Genomic DNA, 17,830 nt, shown 5'->3' on the forward strand with positions numbered 1-17,830 from the left:
TACAATCACAGCTATCACAGAATGCTTTTTATTTTCTTAATATCTTCCAATTAGGATGCACTGTCAGTCTGTATTATTAAAAAATAGAATATTTAATTATTTAGAAGGTTATATCATACTATACTCCTATCTTATATTTCACTATACTCCAGGTCTTGGTTGCAACAATCTAAATACTCCTTATGTGGCTAAATTTTTCTATACTCTGAAACATATAAAATAATTACAAAGTGCAATTTCAAAAGGTTTCACTATTTACGTACCCCTTTTGCATCAATCACACCAGGTTTTGCGTTGAATTTCACTGTCTTCAAACGTGCACGTTCCTTCCTTTCAACTCTGCGGAAAAGAAAACACAAATAAACACATGCTGGTTATAGCAGCGGTTTGTATGATATTTTTGAAATCTGATCTCCCACGACCATTGGTGGCTTACTGTGCATAAAGTGAGTATTTAAATCAAATTTTATAAATTGGAAAGAGAGAGACATCAGATTGCTTCCTCAGCCAAGCAGCAGTTTTCTGGCAAACATGGGACTGGATTCGAGGAGCTTTGGCTGTCCTACACCAGCAGAACAGCACTCCCTCCCAGCGCACATGAGAGTATGGTAAAAGCATATTAAGGGTAGATTTACCCTCTCTACTTTAAATTGTCCAAAAATCAGGCCTCATTTAGAGTTCTTCTGTGGTCAGAAGAATGAAATGACAGAGAGAGAATAAGCAGTTCAACTGAAGTAATTTTGAATATGCTATCACTGGAAAGTTTTTCTTATTTTAAAAACCTTAGTTATGAACAAATTTCAAACTTGTCTTCTGAAAGATGGAGCTATGCTATTTGTTACAATAGCCAAGTGCAGAGAAACTTTCTTGAGGCTTTGACTACTTAAAACTGCACAGCTTTGCCAAAAAGAGCATTTCTGAGGAGATGTACAAATGCTCAGGGGCAGAAGAGCTATTTTCAGCTACTCTAAAATGCTGTGAATTGGGTTAGGTGGTCTTATTTAAACCATGCCCTCCACAAACATCTGCAAGCAGATAGAATTAAAAGAATTTGCTTTTCTGACTCATTTCAGTGAAGACCTCATTGTGAGTGGGTGAGCTCTGAAAACAAAGATGAGCAAGTTCACATTACCAAATAGCGTGGCCAAATAGGAGAGGACACAAACTATGCATTTCAGGGGATTTTCTTTGGGCTAGTTCTAGTCAGTCCTCATGAACTGACCACCCATTAGCAGGGGGATGCTTTGGGTGAGCTCATCTTCAAGCTGAGTTTAATACAAATGAATCTAGTACATGTTCACCAAGATTGTCACACAAGAGGAACCCAAGTGCTGAAAGGGAGGGCAAAAAGGACATTTGCTTTGAAAGCTCCATCCCAGTCTGAGCTGAAAAACCAGAGCACACAGCCCTGTGAGCCCTCCTGGGACCTAAGAGCCCCAACGGCACTGTGGTGTGACCCCAAACTTGGCTTAGTCTGTACAGTTCTAGTATTCATATATTTAAAGTTGAAATGCTCCAATGAAAAGCTTCACAAGTTATTTGGTCCTGATATCCATAGCTTCAATAAATACAGCTTGAGAGAGGAGTAGTTATATTGTATATGCAATACCTTCAGAGTGAGAAAATACCAAGATGTAAAAAATTCTCTTTGGGGGAGAAACACATATTGGTAACAATCATTGGTAACGAGCTGATGCCAGACAAATTAATTCTAAAGAAAACACAGTCAGTTTTACTTTTTAATGCTTAATGTGTTTAGCTACCAAAATAATATAGAAGAGGAATGTGTAGCATCTTGATCCATTCATATCTTAGAATCAAGACTGGACAAACACAAGTTACAGACCTCAGTACAGAGGGAAAAAAGAGACACACAAGGCAGTTATAAAGGACATTGCACTAGATAATTCAGTGCCTTTGTTCCTAGATATTATGGATCAATATTCTGAATTTCCATTATTCAATGAATGAGCATTCAATGAATGAGCATTATTACATGTTAGTAAATCTTAAAATCCATTAACATACTGAAATATATGCAGGAAATATTTTACCTATGGGAAAACTATATACCCTTAGTATATTTGGAAAGTTCACCATTAACGCAAAATTTACATATGTTGTATATTTAATCTTTTAACACAGCCTGCTTAAATAATAGTGCTAGGAATTAAAAAAAAATTATCTAAGAACAGGTGAGCTTTCCCCTAAACAAAATCAACCCCTGAGAAAACAGGTGCAGAGGGAGAAATCTAAAGCAAGGAAGAAGCTATTCATGTCCTTACTCACCTTGACGAATATGGCCATTACTGTAAAAGTGACAGTTACTACCTATGCAAAATTATCTACAGAATGTATCATCTAGTGGCCCAAACAAAAAAAAATCTGATCATCTACCTATAATTGAAACAGTAACTCTATTTGGCTAAGATTAGGAATTGCTCTAGGAAATCTAAGTTGAACCCTGCAAAGCTAGTTTATTAGAGCTTTATTAGACAATAAATAGCTGGGGAAAAAGGTTTATTATATCCTCCAAATTGATCCAGATATGACCCTTTTTCTAACTTTCACAGTTTCCCAGAAATAACGTCAGAACACGTTCCTGCAAATCTATTGGTTTCTGAGTCTGAATAGGAAGAATACCTAGTTTCTGATAATTATTTTTATTAAATACAAACTCTAGTCTTTTGATAGAATAATAATTAACACAACATATTTTGTTCTGTCTGAGTGGGCTTATATATTTCTTACAGAAACACAGTGAATGCTGGTTACTATAGCTACAGTTTAAATTTAGAATAAATGCATTTTTCTGTACATGTGGAATATTCAGATGGGAACAGCTCAAAGGCAGCCTTCGAATTAAATCTATGTTATTAAAAACACATGAACAGTCCTAAAGTTAAACTAGCAGATGAACTCCCTTGATAGTACCGGTAAGAAATGCAAGACTTGAGGCTGTGTAATTCCCTAAATAGGATGGATGCCTTCTGAGAAAATAATTAGCTCAAATGAACACAGTATTCTACTTATTAATCTGTGTTAACATTTAGACTCATTCCAGTCCTGTCTAACTTCCTAAAACATCTGCTTTTAACTTCATTTCTTATTCATGCACAAAGAAATTTGGAAATTAACCTTGAAGAGTGGATCTTATTTATGAAATTCATCATAATTACATTAGCAGCCATGGAAGCATTGCTGCTTTCTGCAGGCATTGCAGGCAGATGAGGAGCTACAGAAACGTTCTGCATTGCTTTGAGAAGCATATAAATAATGTCATTAAGTGCTATTAATCCTCCAGGCAAACATACCAACAATGTTCATACCTGCTCAGCATGCCTGCTGAATATTACAAACATTTCATAATCTGGGTCTGTATTAAGGATAGCACACCGTAGTGCCTCCCATTACAATTTTCTTGACAACTTCCACAATAAAACTGTTCTTGGTTACTTATAATTTAGCTGAACTGTGAACTTCCAAGCTGAAATTTCATGTGTCTCAGGGTCATTACATTACTATTGCTGCCTGAAGTGTCAATGAAATGGGTTAGCTGTCAGAGAAAGGCTAGGATAACGTAAATAGTTTTTCCTGGTTCATAACATATTCTTAAAGCATTTCAGATCCGGTGCTCTACTGCCTTTATGTATTGGGTCTGGAACTTGAAGTGTGGCAGGGGGTTGCTCTGGTATCAAGAATATACCTCTCTTTTTCCTGAAGGAATCAACCCAATATCTGAATGTCTGAGAAGCTTTGGTTTTTACATACTAGAAAAGCTGGCTGCTCATGGCTTGGCCAGGTGTGCACTACACTGAGTAAAAACTGGCTGGATGGCCGATCCCACGGTTGTGATGAATGGAGCTAAATCCAGTTGGTGACTGGTCACAAGCGGGGTTCCCCAGGGCAAAGTGTTGGGGCCACTTCTGTTAAATATCTTTATCAGTGGTCTGGATGAGGGGATCAAGTGCACCCTCAGTAAGTTTGCAGATGACACCAAATTGGGCAGGAGTGTTGATGTGCTCGAGGGTAGGAAGGCTCTGCAGAGGGACCTGGATGTCGTGGATCGATGGGCCGAGGCCAATTGTATGAGGTTCAACAAGGCCAAGTCCGGGTCCTGCACTTGGGTCACAACAACCCCAGGCAACGCTACAGCCCTGGGGAGGAGTGGCTGGAAATCTGTCTGGAGGAGAAGGCCCTGGGGGTGCTGGCTGACAGCTGGCTGAACATGAGCCAGCCGTGTGCCCAGGTGGCCAAGAAGGCCAAGAGCATCCTGGCTTGTGTCAGCAATGGTGTGGCCAGCAGGAGCAGGGCAGGGATGGTGCCCCTGTGCTCAGCACTGGTGAGGCCGCACCTCGAGTACTGCGTGCAGTTTTGGGCGCCTCGTTACAAGAAGGACATTGAGGTGCTGGAGCGTGTCCAGAGAAGGGCAACGAAGCTGGTGAAGGGTCTGGAGAGCTGGTCTTACGAGGAGAGGTTGAGGGAGCTGGGGTTGTTTAGCCTGGAGAAGAGGAGGCTGAGGGGAGACCTTATCGCTCTCTACAACTACCTGAAAGGAGGCTGTAGTGAGGTGGGGGTTGGTCTCTTCTCCCAAGTTACTAGCGATAGGACGAGAGGGAATGGCTTCAAGTTGCATCAGGGGAGATTTCGATGGGATGTTAGGCAAAATTTCTTCACTGCAAGAGTGGTCAGGCATTGGAAGAGGCTGCCCAGGGAGGTGGTGGAGTCGCCATCCCTGGGGGTATTTAAAAGACATGTGGACGTGGCGCTTCAGGGCATGGTTTAGGAGACACGGTAGTGTTGGGCTTGTGGTTGGCCTTGATGATCCTAGAGGTCTTTCCCAACCTTAATGATTCTATGATTCTATGAATTTAGCTTGGTTCTCCAAAGATTTAGTCTTTGTTGAGGTATTCAGAGTACGGGAGTACAGTGAACTAAGATGTTGCCATGATTTCTTATTCAAGCTAGAAAGACACTTTTGCCATAGGCAGAGCTAGAAAGGGAACTAAAATGGGGAAGATAAAAAGTATGGAATATAAGTTCTTTTAGCACCATTGATCCAGCTCTTAGAAAATATATTTTTTAAAGGAACACTAGTTCAAGCACTTTTGGAACTTTTTTTGAGTGTCCAGGTTTATACTTGCTATGTTTACGTAAACATAAACTTGACTCCCTTTTTTTTTCCCAAAGAAAAAGGGAGTTTAGGCACAAAGGTGGTATTTTTGGGGGGCAGCTGATGTTGTGAATGCCTAAATAGCATATGAGTGTAAATTCTTTACAGTGCTTCAGCTGACAGCAAATCTACCATCCCTTGGACAACATTTTGATCAATTAGCTGAGCAAGTTACTTTTAAAGGAAGAAATGTTTCACTTCAAACTCTATACATTTTTCATTCACCACTGCTGCACAAAGCAGAATTACGGGGGTTTGTGCAAAAAATAAAGTGAAGGAGGTTTCCTATCTGCCAAATTTGCAACCCTGTCTTTCCTGATACAAACATGGTTCTCATGCCCCCTTCTAATTATATATCTTCTTGATAGAGCTTTGCCTAAGGGATGGACGAAATCACAGATATGATTTCCAAAACTACTTCATGGCTTAAGTCCCATTTTCAAAAGTGCCTGGGGGTCACTGCAAGACAATGAGATTTCAAATAATGTTCAAAACCACCTACATCCACCGTTCAAACATTATTTGGGAACTGAAATGCTCTGAGCTCCTTGTGAAGACAGCATCGCCTAGCATAACTGATGGGGATTTCACCTCCAGCTTTCTACCTGCACTTCAAGGGTAGCTCCCTGCAGAAATACTGCTGTGCACAGGGAAATGGTCTAAGACCATCTGAGATCTTGGACAGTTGTATATCCTGTATACTAATTTTTTCTTGAAACCTTTCTTGGTAGTAGACTCCTTATGGCCTTTTTTAAAAAAATAAAATGGTCAGGATTCATTCTTCTCTTCCCGTATATAGCTAAAATAGTGTAGAAGTACACTGAAAGTACACCTTCACTGTTTCCTTACTAGCAAGGTCAAGACCTCAGTTCTTTGGGATGCTGTTCTCTTCTGACTCTGTTTCTGAAGAACTTACTATTAGGATGCACTGCCCACTGCACTACAATGTCTAACTCCCTTTGTGTTTCTGGGCACACGTTGCTATTGAAAATGATCCTCTGGGATTTTTCAAAATGAGACTTTCAATTCTTCCTGTGCGTTGCAAACAAGAAGAAATCAAGTATAACTCAACCAGACATGAACTGTGGTCCTCCATTGTTGGGGGTTAATGGACCACTGGGAATTTTGTCAGTGCCTTTCTAAAAGCAGTAATCAGTCTTCACAGCAGAGATGTAAAATATCAAGTGAGACATGCTTTAATCTTCAATAACAGTGATCATCACGGATGTAGAATACCGATGCAAATTACAAACTAGTGTCGAGAATCAAATAAAATGGTTGCAGTAGCCTAATTTGTACGGATTTGGCACAGGGGTGCTCTGCAGAATGAGTTATTTCCAAAGCCAACAGGAGAACTCCAGTAAGCAGAGTTATCAAAAAGAAGAATGCAACATAAAACAGATACTTGAATGACCCTGCTATATTTTACATCTTTGTTAACGTGTTGCTTCTTGTCTTGCTTCGCCATTTCAGGTCATCTGCATTATATTTGTTTTGCCTGCCCATCAAGTGAAAGGTAAGTGAAAATATCTATTACTATTTTTAGTCCAAATTTGTGGGCTCAGTCCATATTTTTTTACTGCTTCCATCCTCCGCCCTGCTTAGCCTTGTTTATGTGAGGTCTGAGTTTAACGATAGATTCCCATTCTCAAAATTATTTTTGAACATTCCTGAAGTGGTATTTTTGCAACAGAACATGTATTTTTCAGTAGGAGAGAACATGCTCTCGTTCAGCTCTCCACCTTTGGTGGCTTGCTTATAGAGAGCATCTCAGCACCTGGTCAATATTTTGTGAAAAGAGTAAACCTAATACCGTTAGGAAATGAATTATCATAAAATTGTAGACAAACTTACTCTGTTTAAAAGTTAAGGTCATATTTTCTTCACCACAAAAGTTTCCCATCATTGCAAGAGAACAGGAGGAGGTTAATACATACACATATATATCCATTTTATTCCATATTTACTTTTTTCAATTACATTAGTATAGTCAGGTAACTTAATTTAGACAAAGCTTACATGATTATGCTGTGTTAAAAAGGTTTATCATCTAGGGATTAAAAACTTAAGGGATGTTTAGAAAGTTAGACAATTTATAGGAAACCATTAAAAATAAAACTCACTTCAGTGGATAAACATGCCCTTCTGCCAAGCTGAGCAGAATAACAAATTTAAGCTGGCTTTTTGCCCCCAGGGACTTTTGTGCTGGGAAAACCTCTTGTTCCTTGACCTTAAATCTTTGTGAAACTTTGTTTTTTTATGTACTTTTCCCTCCATTTTTCTCTGAAAGGAGCGTGTGATTACATGTATTTGTGGAGAGAATGTTGTCTGAGAACACAAATATCAGGTTGGTACCATCACATACCTTCAGCTGTATAACAGAGATACAAGTTGCATAACATTTTGCAGTCAGATGTACTTAAACTACCTGAAAATTAATATCTTAGAATGATGTTCAGTCTGAGAGCAGTTTTGTGGCTGCACATCTTAAAGACAACAGAAAGATCAGTGTAAATATTTTAGTGTTTTAGGACCAAATCCTTGTTGGTTACGGTGGGAGCAGTAGTAAAAGTGGTGAGAATTTACGCTTGGCCATTCTGGAGTAGTCTGTGTGAAATAGTAGACTAAATTACTTTCAGACCCACAGACCCAAGTCAAGCAGATATACACATGTCATAGAAAATACTGAAGCTTGACATTCATGAAGTGGGAGATTGCTGTTGTGTGGGGCTTGCAGTGTAGGAGCTTTCCCGTCTGCAGAGACAGCAAAGAAAAACTGAAAAGAACTAGAGGTGTAAAATCAATGCCACAGCAAATTAAAATCTCTACTACTGAATTAGAGCATCTTCCTAGGAATTTAATACACTCTAACATTGTTTTCAGGATTTTTGTCCGTTCGCTTTAAATAATGTGAGTGTTTCCGTGGCGGAGGGCGGGGGGAGCAGAACTTAGACATAGGCTGCTCAGCTTGCTACTGCCCTTTACAGGAAGCTGAACTTGTTTTGTTTATCCAGACAATAGGAAGGACAATGAGGCAAATAAAAATTCTTGTGATCAAAAGCCCAGCATATGTAGAAATTCTAATCTAAGGCTGTACATCTATAAATCTAAATGTAACAAAAATCTAGTGTAAAACTAAATCTGTTGGTCATTCTAGTATAAAATAGTAATTTTTGGTGATGGGGAGCACTTCACCTGTGTAAACATAGCGCACAGGTAATACGCCAGGCTGCCTGAGACATTGGTACAGGACTGGTAGTTGTGTCCCTTCACCTTGGAGGCCCTGCCCAGCGTAACAACTGTGCCCTGCTCTTACCTTAGACACAGCCTGGATAAATCTTTTTGGCAGATGTGGAACCAAGAGAAATTTGGTCTGCAATATTCATTCATTAATATTATATAATGACAACTATTTGGTGACTGTTAAACCACAACTGAAGTGGTTTGCAACCTCTTATGCTGAAGTCCTATGGTTCCCAACATCATTATGATACAATATCATGACACCTTTATAGCATTATATTTGGTTTTTACCCGATTGGCTACTCAGATCCATGGTTGAGAGCAAAGGCTGTAATCAGACAACAAATACTGACAAATGGACAAAATGTCATTTTCAGATGTAGAAAGTGTTGCAGTAATATCTTAGCACTGCATCATACTGAGCATTCAGTTTCCATTAACCCCCACTGAGGTCACTGTCTCACCAGTTTGTGAGATTTGGCCCTTACACAGATCAGTGGAGAAATACTGGGCCACCCTCATTTCTTTGTGTTGCCTTTTTTCAGTAACCCTCCTCTAGCTGCAGTGCTACCCTCCAGAACTCTCTCTTAAAGCCTGACTTTACAATTTAACAATCAACAAGGCAACAAGTCCATGCATTGACAGCAGCAATGAAATGAATGACATGAAATCTAATGACAAACAGCTTTCAAACTATTGAATCACTAAGAGGTAACGTCTGGTAATGTATCCAACATCCTGGAAAGAATAATGAGTGGCTGCTCCCCTATAATTATAAATTATGATTTTTTTTCTGGTACGTCACATATATCATAGAGGAGAAAAAGAGTATGGAGCCTTGATTTATCATTCAGAATTTCTTTTATCCGCTCATGCTAAAATGTCACTGTGTGAAGGGCTCTCCTGTAAAAATATGTTAAAAAAAAAAAGGCAAAACTAAATACTTGGAGAGCAATTAGCATTACACAACACCTTAAAGAAGTAATACAATGTACTTGCTATGGCTCTGTGTGTATATATAGTTGTATACATATATATACACACACACCCCAAAATAAATTGAAGCAGTCACTTGCTTTCAGAGCTATTCCATAATGATTTCAGTTATGAAAAATGCAGGAATTGTATATTAGCTGTTGCTGGACAAGAGATAAAGTAGGAAAGCAGGTAGCTAAAAGACTCACCCTGGCACTAATAATCCCTGGATCTGATTGGCCCCTCCCTGACCCAAAGTGCAAAAAATGTTACAGTCCCACAGGATAGCATTCCTTCATATATACACAGGCAGAGAAGGAATCTAAGCACAACACAAGGTAAAACACCACCAAACCAATCCCCCAAATTATCCCCAAACCCTAAAGAAAAGAAACAGAAATCAGTGGGGGATAGAAAAGTACAAGAGAAATATAAAATCTCTTCAACTGCCCACATCATAGGAAGCTGGGCTTGCAGGACAAGTCACAGCCCAACAAACAGCTACAGATGCTCTTTTCCTCCTGTCCTATCACAAGGCATATTTTACTGCTAGGTATTACATATGAATCATTACATATGTAGAAATGCCTGTAGAAATAGCCCCATAAAAACTATAAGAGATACAATACCCTGGAGTAAACAGCTTAATTGAAGTTTTCCATGCCATAGTTGCCTATAATTGATCAAATGAATCCCAGGACTACTCTGTTTTAGATCAACCCTCTCACAGTCAATAAATGACACATGCAGAGGAAATTCAACTCTGAATTAGTACATTCTGGCAAGTATGATAAGCTTCATTCTCTGTAGCTCAGCCCTGTATGCATTGATTACTCATCCTCACCTTACACCTTGGGTGGTGTAAATGACCACAGAAGATGCTGGCAAGAGCACATCAGTCTCACTGGCTCTGAGGGATCAACCAGACTCCCCAGAAAGGAAATCACAGAATCACAGAATGGCAGGGGTTGGAAGGGACCTCTGGAGATCATCCCGTCCCACCCCCTGCTTGAGCAGGCACACCCAGAGCAGGGGGCACAGGAACGTGTCCAGGTGGGGTGTGAATGTCTCCAGGGAAGGGACTCCACAGCCCCCCTGGGCAGCCTGTGCCCCTGCTCTGGCACCCGCACAGGGAAGAAGATTTTTCTCATATTGAGGTGGAACTTCCTGTGTTCCAGCTTGTGCCCATCGCCCCTTGGCCTGTCATGGGGCACATGTGGAAATAATACTCACTTTTCAGTGCATTGGAAAAAATAACCTGTACAACTGAAACCTTTCATGAAATAATAGCAACCTCCCCCACGCCAGCTCAGCTGTATCACATCGTTACATTAATGGAGACAGAAAATCAGATGCCATTGATTTTTCCAGACCTCTCAGATTCACTAGTGAAGGATCAGGATGACAAGTGGAGAGCATGGTAACTATACCCACATCTTTTCAAATTCAAGACTCTTATTTTTACACTCTAACCAACCTATTTTCATCTTGCCCCTTTCCTTTTTTTTTGTTCTCTTTTTTTTTCCTTTTTTCTCCCCCGGTGTTTCCTAAGCCGCATCTGTTTCCTAGGCAGTATCATATGTCTGATGTTGACTAGAGAGCCTCTATCTTTTGTCCTTGAAAACATCACTGTACAGCTAATGCAATAAGCTTTAGGCACTTACATCCTCTCCACCCTACAGAAGATACAACTCCACATCTTCATCAGTTGCTTTGCTTCACCCTTTTTTTTCTCCTATATTTGTTTTATTATGTATGACAGCTTTTTGTAGCTTTTCATAGTATGCACCAAAATGCAAGTGAGCTTTGTGCACATACTCCCCTCAGTAATAACTGAACAGACTTTCTTCTTTTCCCATGTGTGATCCAAACATGTCATCACAACAGTATTTACTGTAGCAATTAATAGTAGGCAAATATTCCTTTTTCAATACCCAGAGACTAAATCTGTTTAATGGGCATGTTTTTTCCCATCTTAAAAATTATAATGTTGTTATTTCTATCTATTATACAACTCCAAAATTGCTTTTCACTGAAAATCCTGGTGTGGTTGCTATTCAAACATGGTCATGATTGAAGAAAATAACATCCTTGCGAGGCTCATGTCAACAATGTATTTGATGGACTTTCGGTTTACTTTTACATGATTTAGAACAAGGAGTACTGTGAGCTCTATTAGCACCTGGGCCAACACTCTTGAAACAGCAGCAGGTGCTTTATAAAGCATCAAATGTCCCATTTCCCCACTATAAAAAATAGGCACGATCATTTTTATATTAATGCTAAAGCTAAAATAGCTAGGATTCGAAAGTTTATATGTAGTATGGGAGCATTGCTGCAAGAGAGAAATGTAATGTGGTTTGACAGATTACATTTTCCTCCTGTCTTTTCAGTTCTTGACCTTTTTATAGCAACTATCAACAGAGGCAGAAAATAATACTGATTTGTGTGGTAGTTCTGATGCTATAAGAGACTTGTGTCCAATTTTACAAAAGCACCTAGATGGAGTAAACAATACAAAAAATGAGAGAGATTCAGACTTCTGTTCTCTCTCTATCAGTCACCATGGATCCATCACGGCTAAACAAAGGTTCAGATTTAGCTCGGAGAGTGGGTGAAAGTTCCTTCATTTACATTACATGAAAAGTTTACTGTGATATTGATCATCCATCAGTTTCCAGGCAAGCAGAGATTAAATTAACAGATTTTGAAGCCAAAGAGGAACATTACATAATTTAGCATCATTTTTTACATCACACAGGCAGAGAAGTTTAATTCTATTACTCTTTCAAAAGAAAGACATACAGTCTTGATTTGAAAATGTCAAGACATTCATTACATCCCTCAGCAGTTTGATGCAATGGCTAATCACCCTGACATTAAAACATGTGCTCTACTTTAAATTCAGAGCTAATTCCCAGACTTCGGTTCTGGTGGTTCCTTTTTCTGCCAAAGCTCTTTAGTAGATGGTGATGTCTCCCCTCTCCCCCATTTCTTGCTGAAGTTACTAATCCACTATAATTGAGTCACCTTTGGGGTTTCTTTTCAGTACAGTTAAACGGCCTCAGCTCTTTAAATCTCAGAGCAAAAATTGTATCTTCCAACTCTTGAAATAATAACTGTGGGGTTTTCCGCTACTTTCCCCATTGTTTCAGTAGATGGATGCAACCTGTCTTCAGAATTAAATGGAATATTTTAATATAATGGTCAAGGAGGTAGGAAGGAGGAGGCAGTACTCACCTCCTCTTGCTGGGTATAACTCCCATCTCCTCACTGTCCCCCTCAGGAGTGACCCTCCTCGCCTGCCACCATTCATCGTCCGAGGCATTGATGACGTGAAGGATGTCTCCATACTTAAAACTGAGTCCTTGGCTTGGGAGGCCACTGTCTTTGCTCTTGTCATAGTCAAACATGGCTCTGTGAAAAGAAATAAAGGTATGAAGAGAGGCGATTATATCAGTCTTGGGAATATTTACTTCTGAACAATTTGTCATACTTTATGTTACAGCTAACCCTTGCTCCTTTCCAAAGGGCAAGGTCTTGCTCAGAGAAAAACTTTCTATTGTGGAGTTAATCTTTACAGAATCCTCTTTTTTTTAAAAGACACTGAACAGTGAAGTATGGTATTTACTGTTTCACTTAATAAAGAACAATCCCCATATCAGAGCATCTAGCAAGCAAACCTAGTAGCCAGAAGCCCCTCTAATCACCTGGCCAACAGCAATTTGTGGCTGTTGAGCTTGTCTTTTTCTCACACTTCCCTGTGCTCAGACAGGGCGGGCTCTGGCAGACAGGGGTGCATTGGGAGGACTAAATACAAGGGACCAAAACAGTACTCAGGGTAATGCATTTCTTTAGGTGAATGGATGCACCTATCTTAGCATCTGCTTCAGACCAGATGTGAGCTTTCAACGGGAATCTCTTGATTATTCCCACTCAAAGTGCTTTGGTTCATGTCCTGGAGCTGTGTTAGGTTGCACAGATTGGATTCCTGACATCTGAAACTAAACTGAACGATGCCCTGACCGGAGTAGCGCTAGTCTGACATACACCCCTCCAAATGCACTCAGGGTGCACACAGCACCACTGCTTTCACCACCCGTGTCCAGTCCCCCTGTGCTGCAGCACCTGCTCAAGCAGCCCCAGCTATTTTCTTTGATGTTGAAGATGTTTTCCACCAGTTTGAAGTGGACCTCTACCTCGGGTATGCCTATACAAAAAAGTCCCATGTATAGGACATGTATATTAATATAGGATGTATATATAGGTCTAGGGACTCTGTAAGCACAAACTGAGAGCTAGCTTTAAGGTACCTGGCTATCAAACTGTGGCTGGGCATAGTTCAGCATGAACTTACTGCTGAAGTATTCAACCCAGATCTTGGAAACAAACTTCAGCCTGCCCTGAGCTCGGTATTACCAAGCTACAGTGATATCAATTTTCTATGCCTGGCACCTGCATGGGCAGTCTTCAGGGTAGACATACTCCAGTTTCTCAGGGGAAGACCCTACACATGAATCCAACAAGGCTGTACATGAGTGCAGGTCTCTCATTGGAGTTACCTAGCTAAAAATACAGTTCTTAGTTTCTTACAGGAAAAAATAAATGGGAATATTTTTCCCATGTAAAATATTGTTTAAAGGTCACGCCTGTCAAGAACTGATGTGTATTTCCTATAGGGAAAATAATATGATTATAATCCTGACTACAGAAATGTTAGATAAGTAAAATCCCAAGAGGTGTATAATAATTCCTGCTCTTTTATTGTCAGAAATAAAGCCATGGCAATCTCTTCACTGGTAAACACTTCTGAGAGAAGGATTTGATATAATTAATTGTTCTGCATTGTAGTGTAGTTGCAGAGAATAATTATGGCAGCTTTATGGGTAGATTTAAAACACTCAAGGCTACCTCTCATAATAAGGAGAACTTAAAAATAAAGTTATCAGAGTTGTAACTATGCAACCAAAATAATTTAAAAGCTCTCATAAATGCTCATTCTGCATGAAAGGTCTGGTTCAGTAGGAGGAAAAATTTGGAATTTGTCTTCTCTTAAAGAGTTTATAGTCATGTACTAACATCTTCAGAAAATTCAGAAAAGCCCGGATAATTCCCTTCTCTGAGGATGAAGACAATAAATAATCCTGCTGAATTTTACATAATCTGTGATTTTATGTTATGCTTGTGACTTTCTTGGTAAATGTTATTGGACACGTAACCTTTGAAAAATTTTAATGGCTTAGCAGTGGATATCCTTTAAAAAGTTGGCTATATCTTAGTAAGAATTTACATTCATAAGGGATTCTTATTAGTAGCAGGTTGTCTGCTGGCCTCTCAAATAACGCTTACTGTGAGGAGATATGATGAAGCAGCATATAAATGCAGAAGCAGCTAAGTATCACCAGTCACCTCTTCTTAACCAATTAAAGACACCTGATCTCTGAAGAAATGGCAATGCACACACAAACAGGCATACGACATATCACCCTGTTGGTATTGCCCTTATCAGCATGCAGTGGTCTGAGTTTTATCACTGTGCTGAACAGTCATTATCTTAAAAATTCACCAAATAATTATATAACTTGCCATGGAAGCCTATCAACATCTCAAAACCCTGACCACACTGTTGGCAACCATGCTGAATACTGGGCGGATGTGATACAATCCTGAATCCATGCATAAATAATTACTCAAAACAAATGACAATATCTTCTGTTGCAGAGAATATTCAAGACTGTCACATCCCAGATGTAAAACACATGCCAAACTGGAAATGCTCCATATGCATGTATGCATGCAGATGTTAACATGACTACCTTGGGCAATAGAGAGACCTAGGTACACTCATCCTCACCTCCTCCGTTCAGTTCTCAGGCTGTAAGTACAATTTGGATCTCTACATGTCCAATTGCAAGCTCTAGTTTTACTTATTTAAGAGGCTGACGTGCCATTTCTAATTTTCTACCTGAGGAACAGCACCCACTTCTGTTTGTGCTCAGCCTTGCAAATATATACAAAAATAACACAGCTGCATCTGTGGAGTGTCAACCGAAGAGATACAAAATGAATGAGGCCAGACCTCATATTTGGTAAAGGATCTGGGCAGGGCAGGACAAAAATGATGCGTTTTTTTTGCGTTGCTCTTTCATGGTTTTGGACAATGACAGCCCAGTTTTACAGGATATCACACTACATCCTGCAAGCACTGAAACTTTAATCAGAGTCAAGTTGAGCTCTCAGCAAAGTCTATTTGATCTATGCAAGGTTCTTTACCTGGATAACATACTAAAGTATCTTAGATACCTTAGATAGGTTCTGCCATGCCATAGGGAATATCAGAGGAAAGGCTAAAAAGCAGTACCATCTTTGTAGAAAATTATGTGTTTAGGAGAGGACGTAAGCAACCCAGTCCAGCAAGAGACCCACCCTTGCACAGAGCACCCATCACCCCTTTTTGAGAGATGAGCACCATATTTTCCTTTCAGTTAGAGAATAACCAACTTGATCGGGACCTGACTACCATAACTGCCCCTTCCAAAATGAGATGTCTAAAAGAAACAGCAAAGAAGTGTTATTCAAACCAGCCACAGTATTTAACCCATGAAGACATGTCACAGTGCCTCTCTCTGTGACGAATTAGAGATATCTCCACACAATACAAGCACACATAGCGCAGATAACGGAGAGTCTGCTCAGCAGCGCTGAAGAGCTTTCTGAACTTGCTAACATGACTATATGTTTTCATATGGCTGAGTCTGCTTATTCATGGCTTGCTCCGGCACTTCTTCAAGGCACCGAGCCACAACTCATTTTTAGTGTCTTTTACTGCAATTTTAAAGAATAATACTCTCAGTAACCTTACAGCTTTCTAATGGCTCTTATCTGACAGGCTTGGATACTAACAGCTTCTCTTTTTTTTCTCCACAACTGATAAAAGCATATCTTAAAAAGCACTTCCTTCAGGTGTTTTATATCCTCACTTAGCTTCTTGCGTCCACTGTTCAGCCCTTTTTGGATCATATAGGACAGAACCAAGAGCTCCACTAGGCTTTCACTATGGCAGTAAGGGTTCATTTTCCAGTCAGCTGATTAAGTCTACTTTTGAACTGGGATAGTAAATTTTTAATAACAAAGGAAATCAGTTTAAATTATTGAACTTTAATTTTAGAGCAGTCAGAAATGTTGTGATCACACCAGCATCAGAAAAAATCCTGTTCAGTGCATTTCACAAACAGGACTCTGGGTTACACAGGATAGATAACACATTCTGAGGTTACAAATATAGTAAACCCAGTGATTAGTGTGAGATGTGGATGAAACACTGAAATAGGGAACAGAACTTGCTACAAACTAATTATACACATGTGGTGAAATAATAATTTGGCCATCTTTGTTCCCTTATTAGAAAAACAGCAATAGGAGTGGTTCTGATTATCAAAGAGCTAAAGTATATGCACCAAATTTCCATTAACTCCTTTAATTTTTTTTCCTCAATCCCAGTTTTTGCATGAGCTTGGGAAAGATGTTTAATATCTGTACTACATTTTAAAAATTAAAAGTGCTATTCAAGTGCTATGTATTGCTCCTGTCATCTTGGTGAAACCCTTCTGCTTGTCAAAAATTAAGAAACAGTGTTCTGAGAAGTGAAGCAGAAGGTGCAAACATTTAGAACAAGATGGATATCAGAAATATTTAAGAGTACACGAGTCTTGTTTCCTTGATACTATTCTAGGCTTCAGATGTGATCATTACACCAGACTAATCCCAGCAGTAATTTGGACAAAACCTAACAGGTTTTATTTTTGTGGCTGGGTGCTTCTTAATTTTAGGGACCCACATCAGCGTAAAACATGAGAAAAGCATTTCACAACAGCATCAAAATTCATTGCTCAAAAATTATTTGAAATTAAAATGCTGCAAGTGCCAAGCTGTAATATACTGCCAAACATGCAGTGAGGTGTCCACATGGCAGTGAAGACCGCTAACACAGGGCCATTTTTTTCCCTCCACTTAGTGTAAATACTCTGGCATTTGATGTATGTCCAAAAGCCAAGTTGCATTGCACAGTAAGTTTCTATTTCTAATGACACCTATTCTTGCAGCTAGAATGATAAATGTTTGACATAGGAGAAAATATATTAGCTTTAAGGAAATAGCAAGTCAATTCATTGTGCAATCCCATATATTGCAGCCCACGGGCACTCACCATGCCTATACTGTTACCAGCATTTTAAGAATGAAAAATAGGTTATGGAAAGACTACGTGATCTTGCTAAGCCTGTGGCAGAAAGGGAATTTAACAGAGAAACCTAGCTTCCTCAGCTAATGCTGTAAACGCTGTAGGTTAGTTAACATTGTAAGTTAGTAATATTCATGATCTTCCCGGCAAGCCAAGGGATATTAATGCATTTACAGCACAGCAATATATTTTGCTGAATG

General features: G+C 39.5%; 1 protein-coding gene across 15 annotated transcripts in view; it reads right to left on the bottom strand.

Moving 5' to 3' along the window:
- Window positions 1–17,830, bottom strand: part of DLG2 (discs large MAGUK scaffold protein 2) — an 883,409-nt gene that overhangs the window by 47,462 nt on the left and 818,117 nt on the right. For all 15 annotated transcript variants that reach the window (XM_064441431.1, XM_064441436.1, XM_064441434.1 and 12 more), the window contains 2 exons: window positions 12,632–12,808; window positions 264–339 (listed from right to left, as the gene is read on the bottom strand). In XM_064441431.1, coding sequence (XP_064297501.1) covers window positions 264–339; window positions 12,632–12,808 — 253 coding nt within the window. The remainder of the gene's footprint in view (window positions 1–263; window positions 340–12,631; window positions 12,809–17,830) is intronic.

Source organism: Phalacrocorax carbo, chromosome 1, assembly GCF_963921805.1.
Source record: "Phalacrocorax carbo chromosome 1, bPhaCar2.1, whole genome shotgun sequence".
NCBI classification, from domain to species: domain Eukaryota; kingdom Metazoa; phylum Chordata; class Aves; order Suliformes; family Phalacrocoracidae; genus Phalacrocorax; species Phalacrocorax carbo.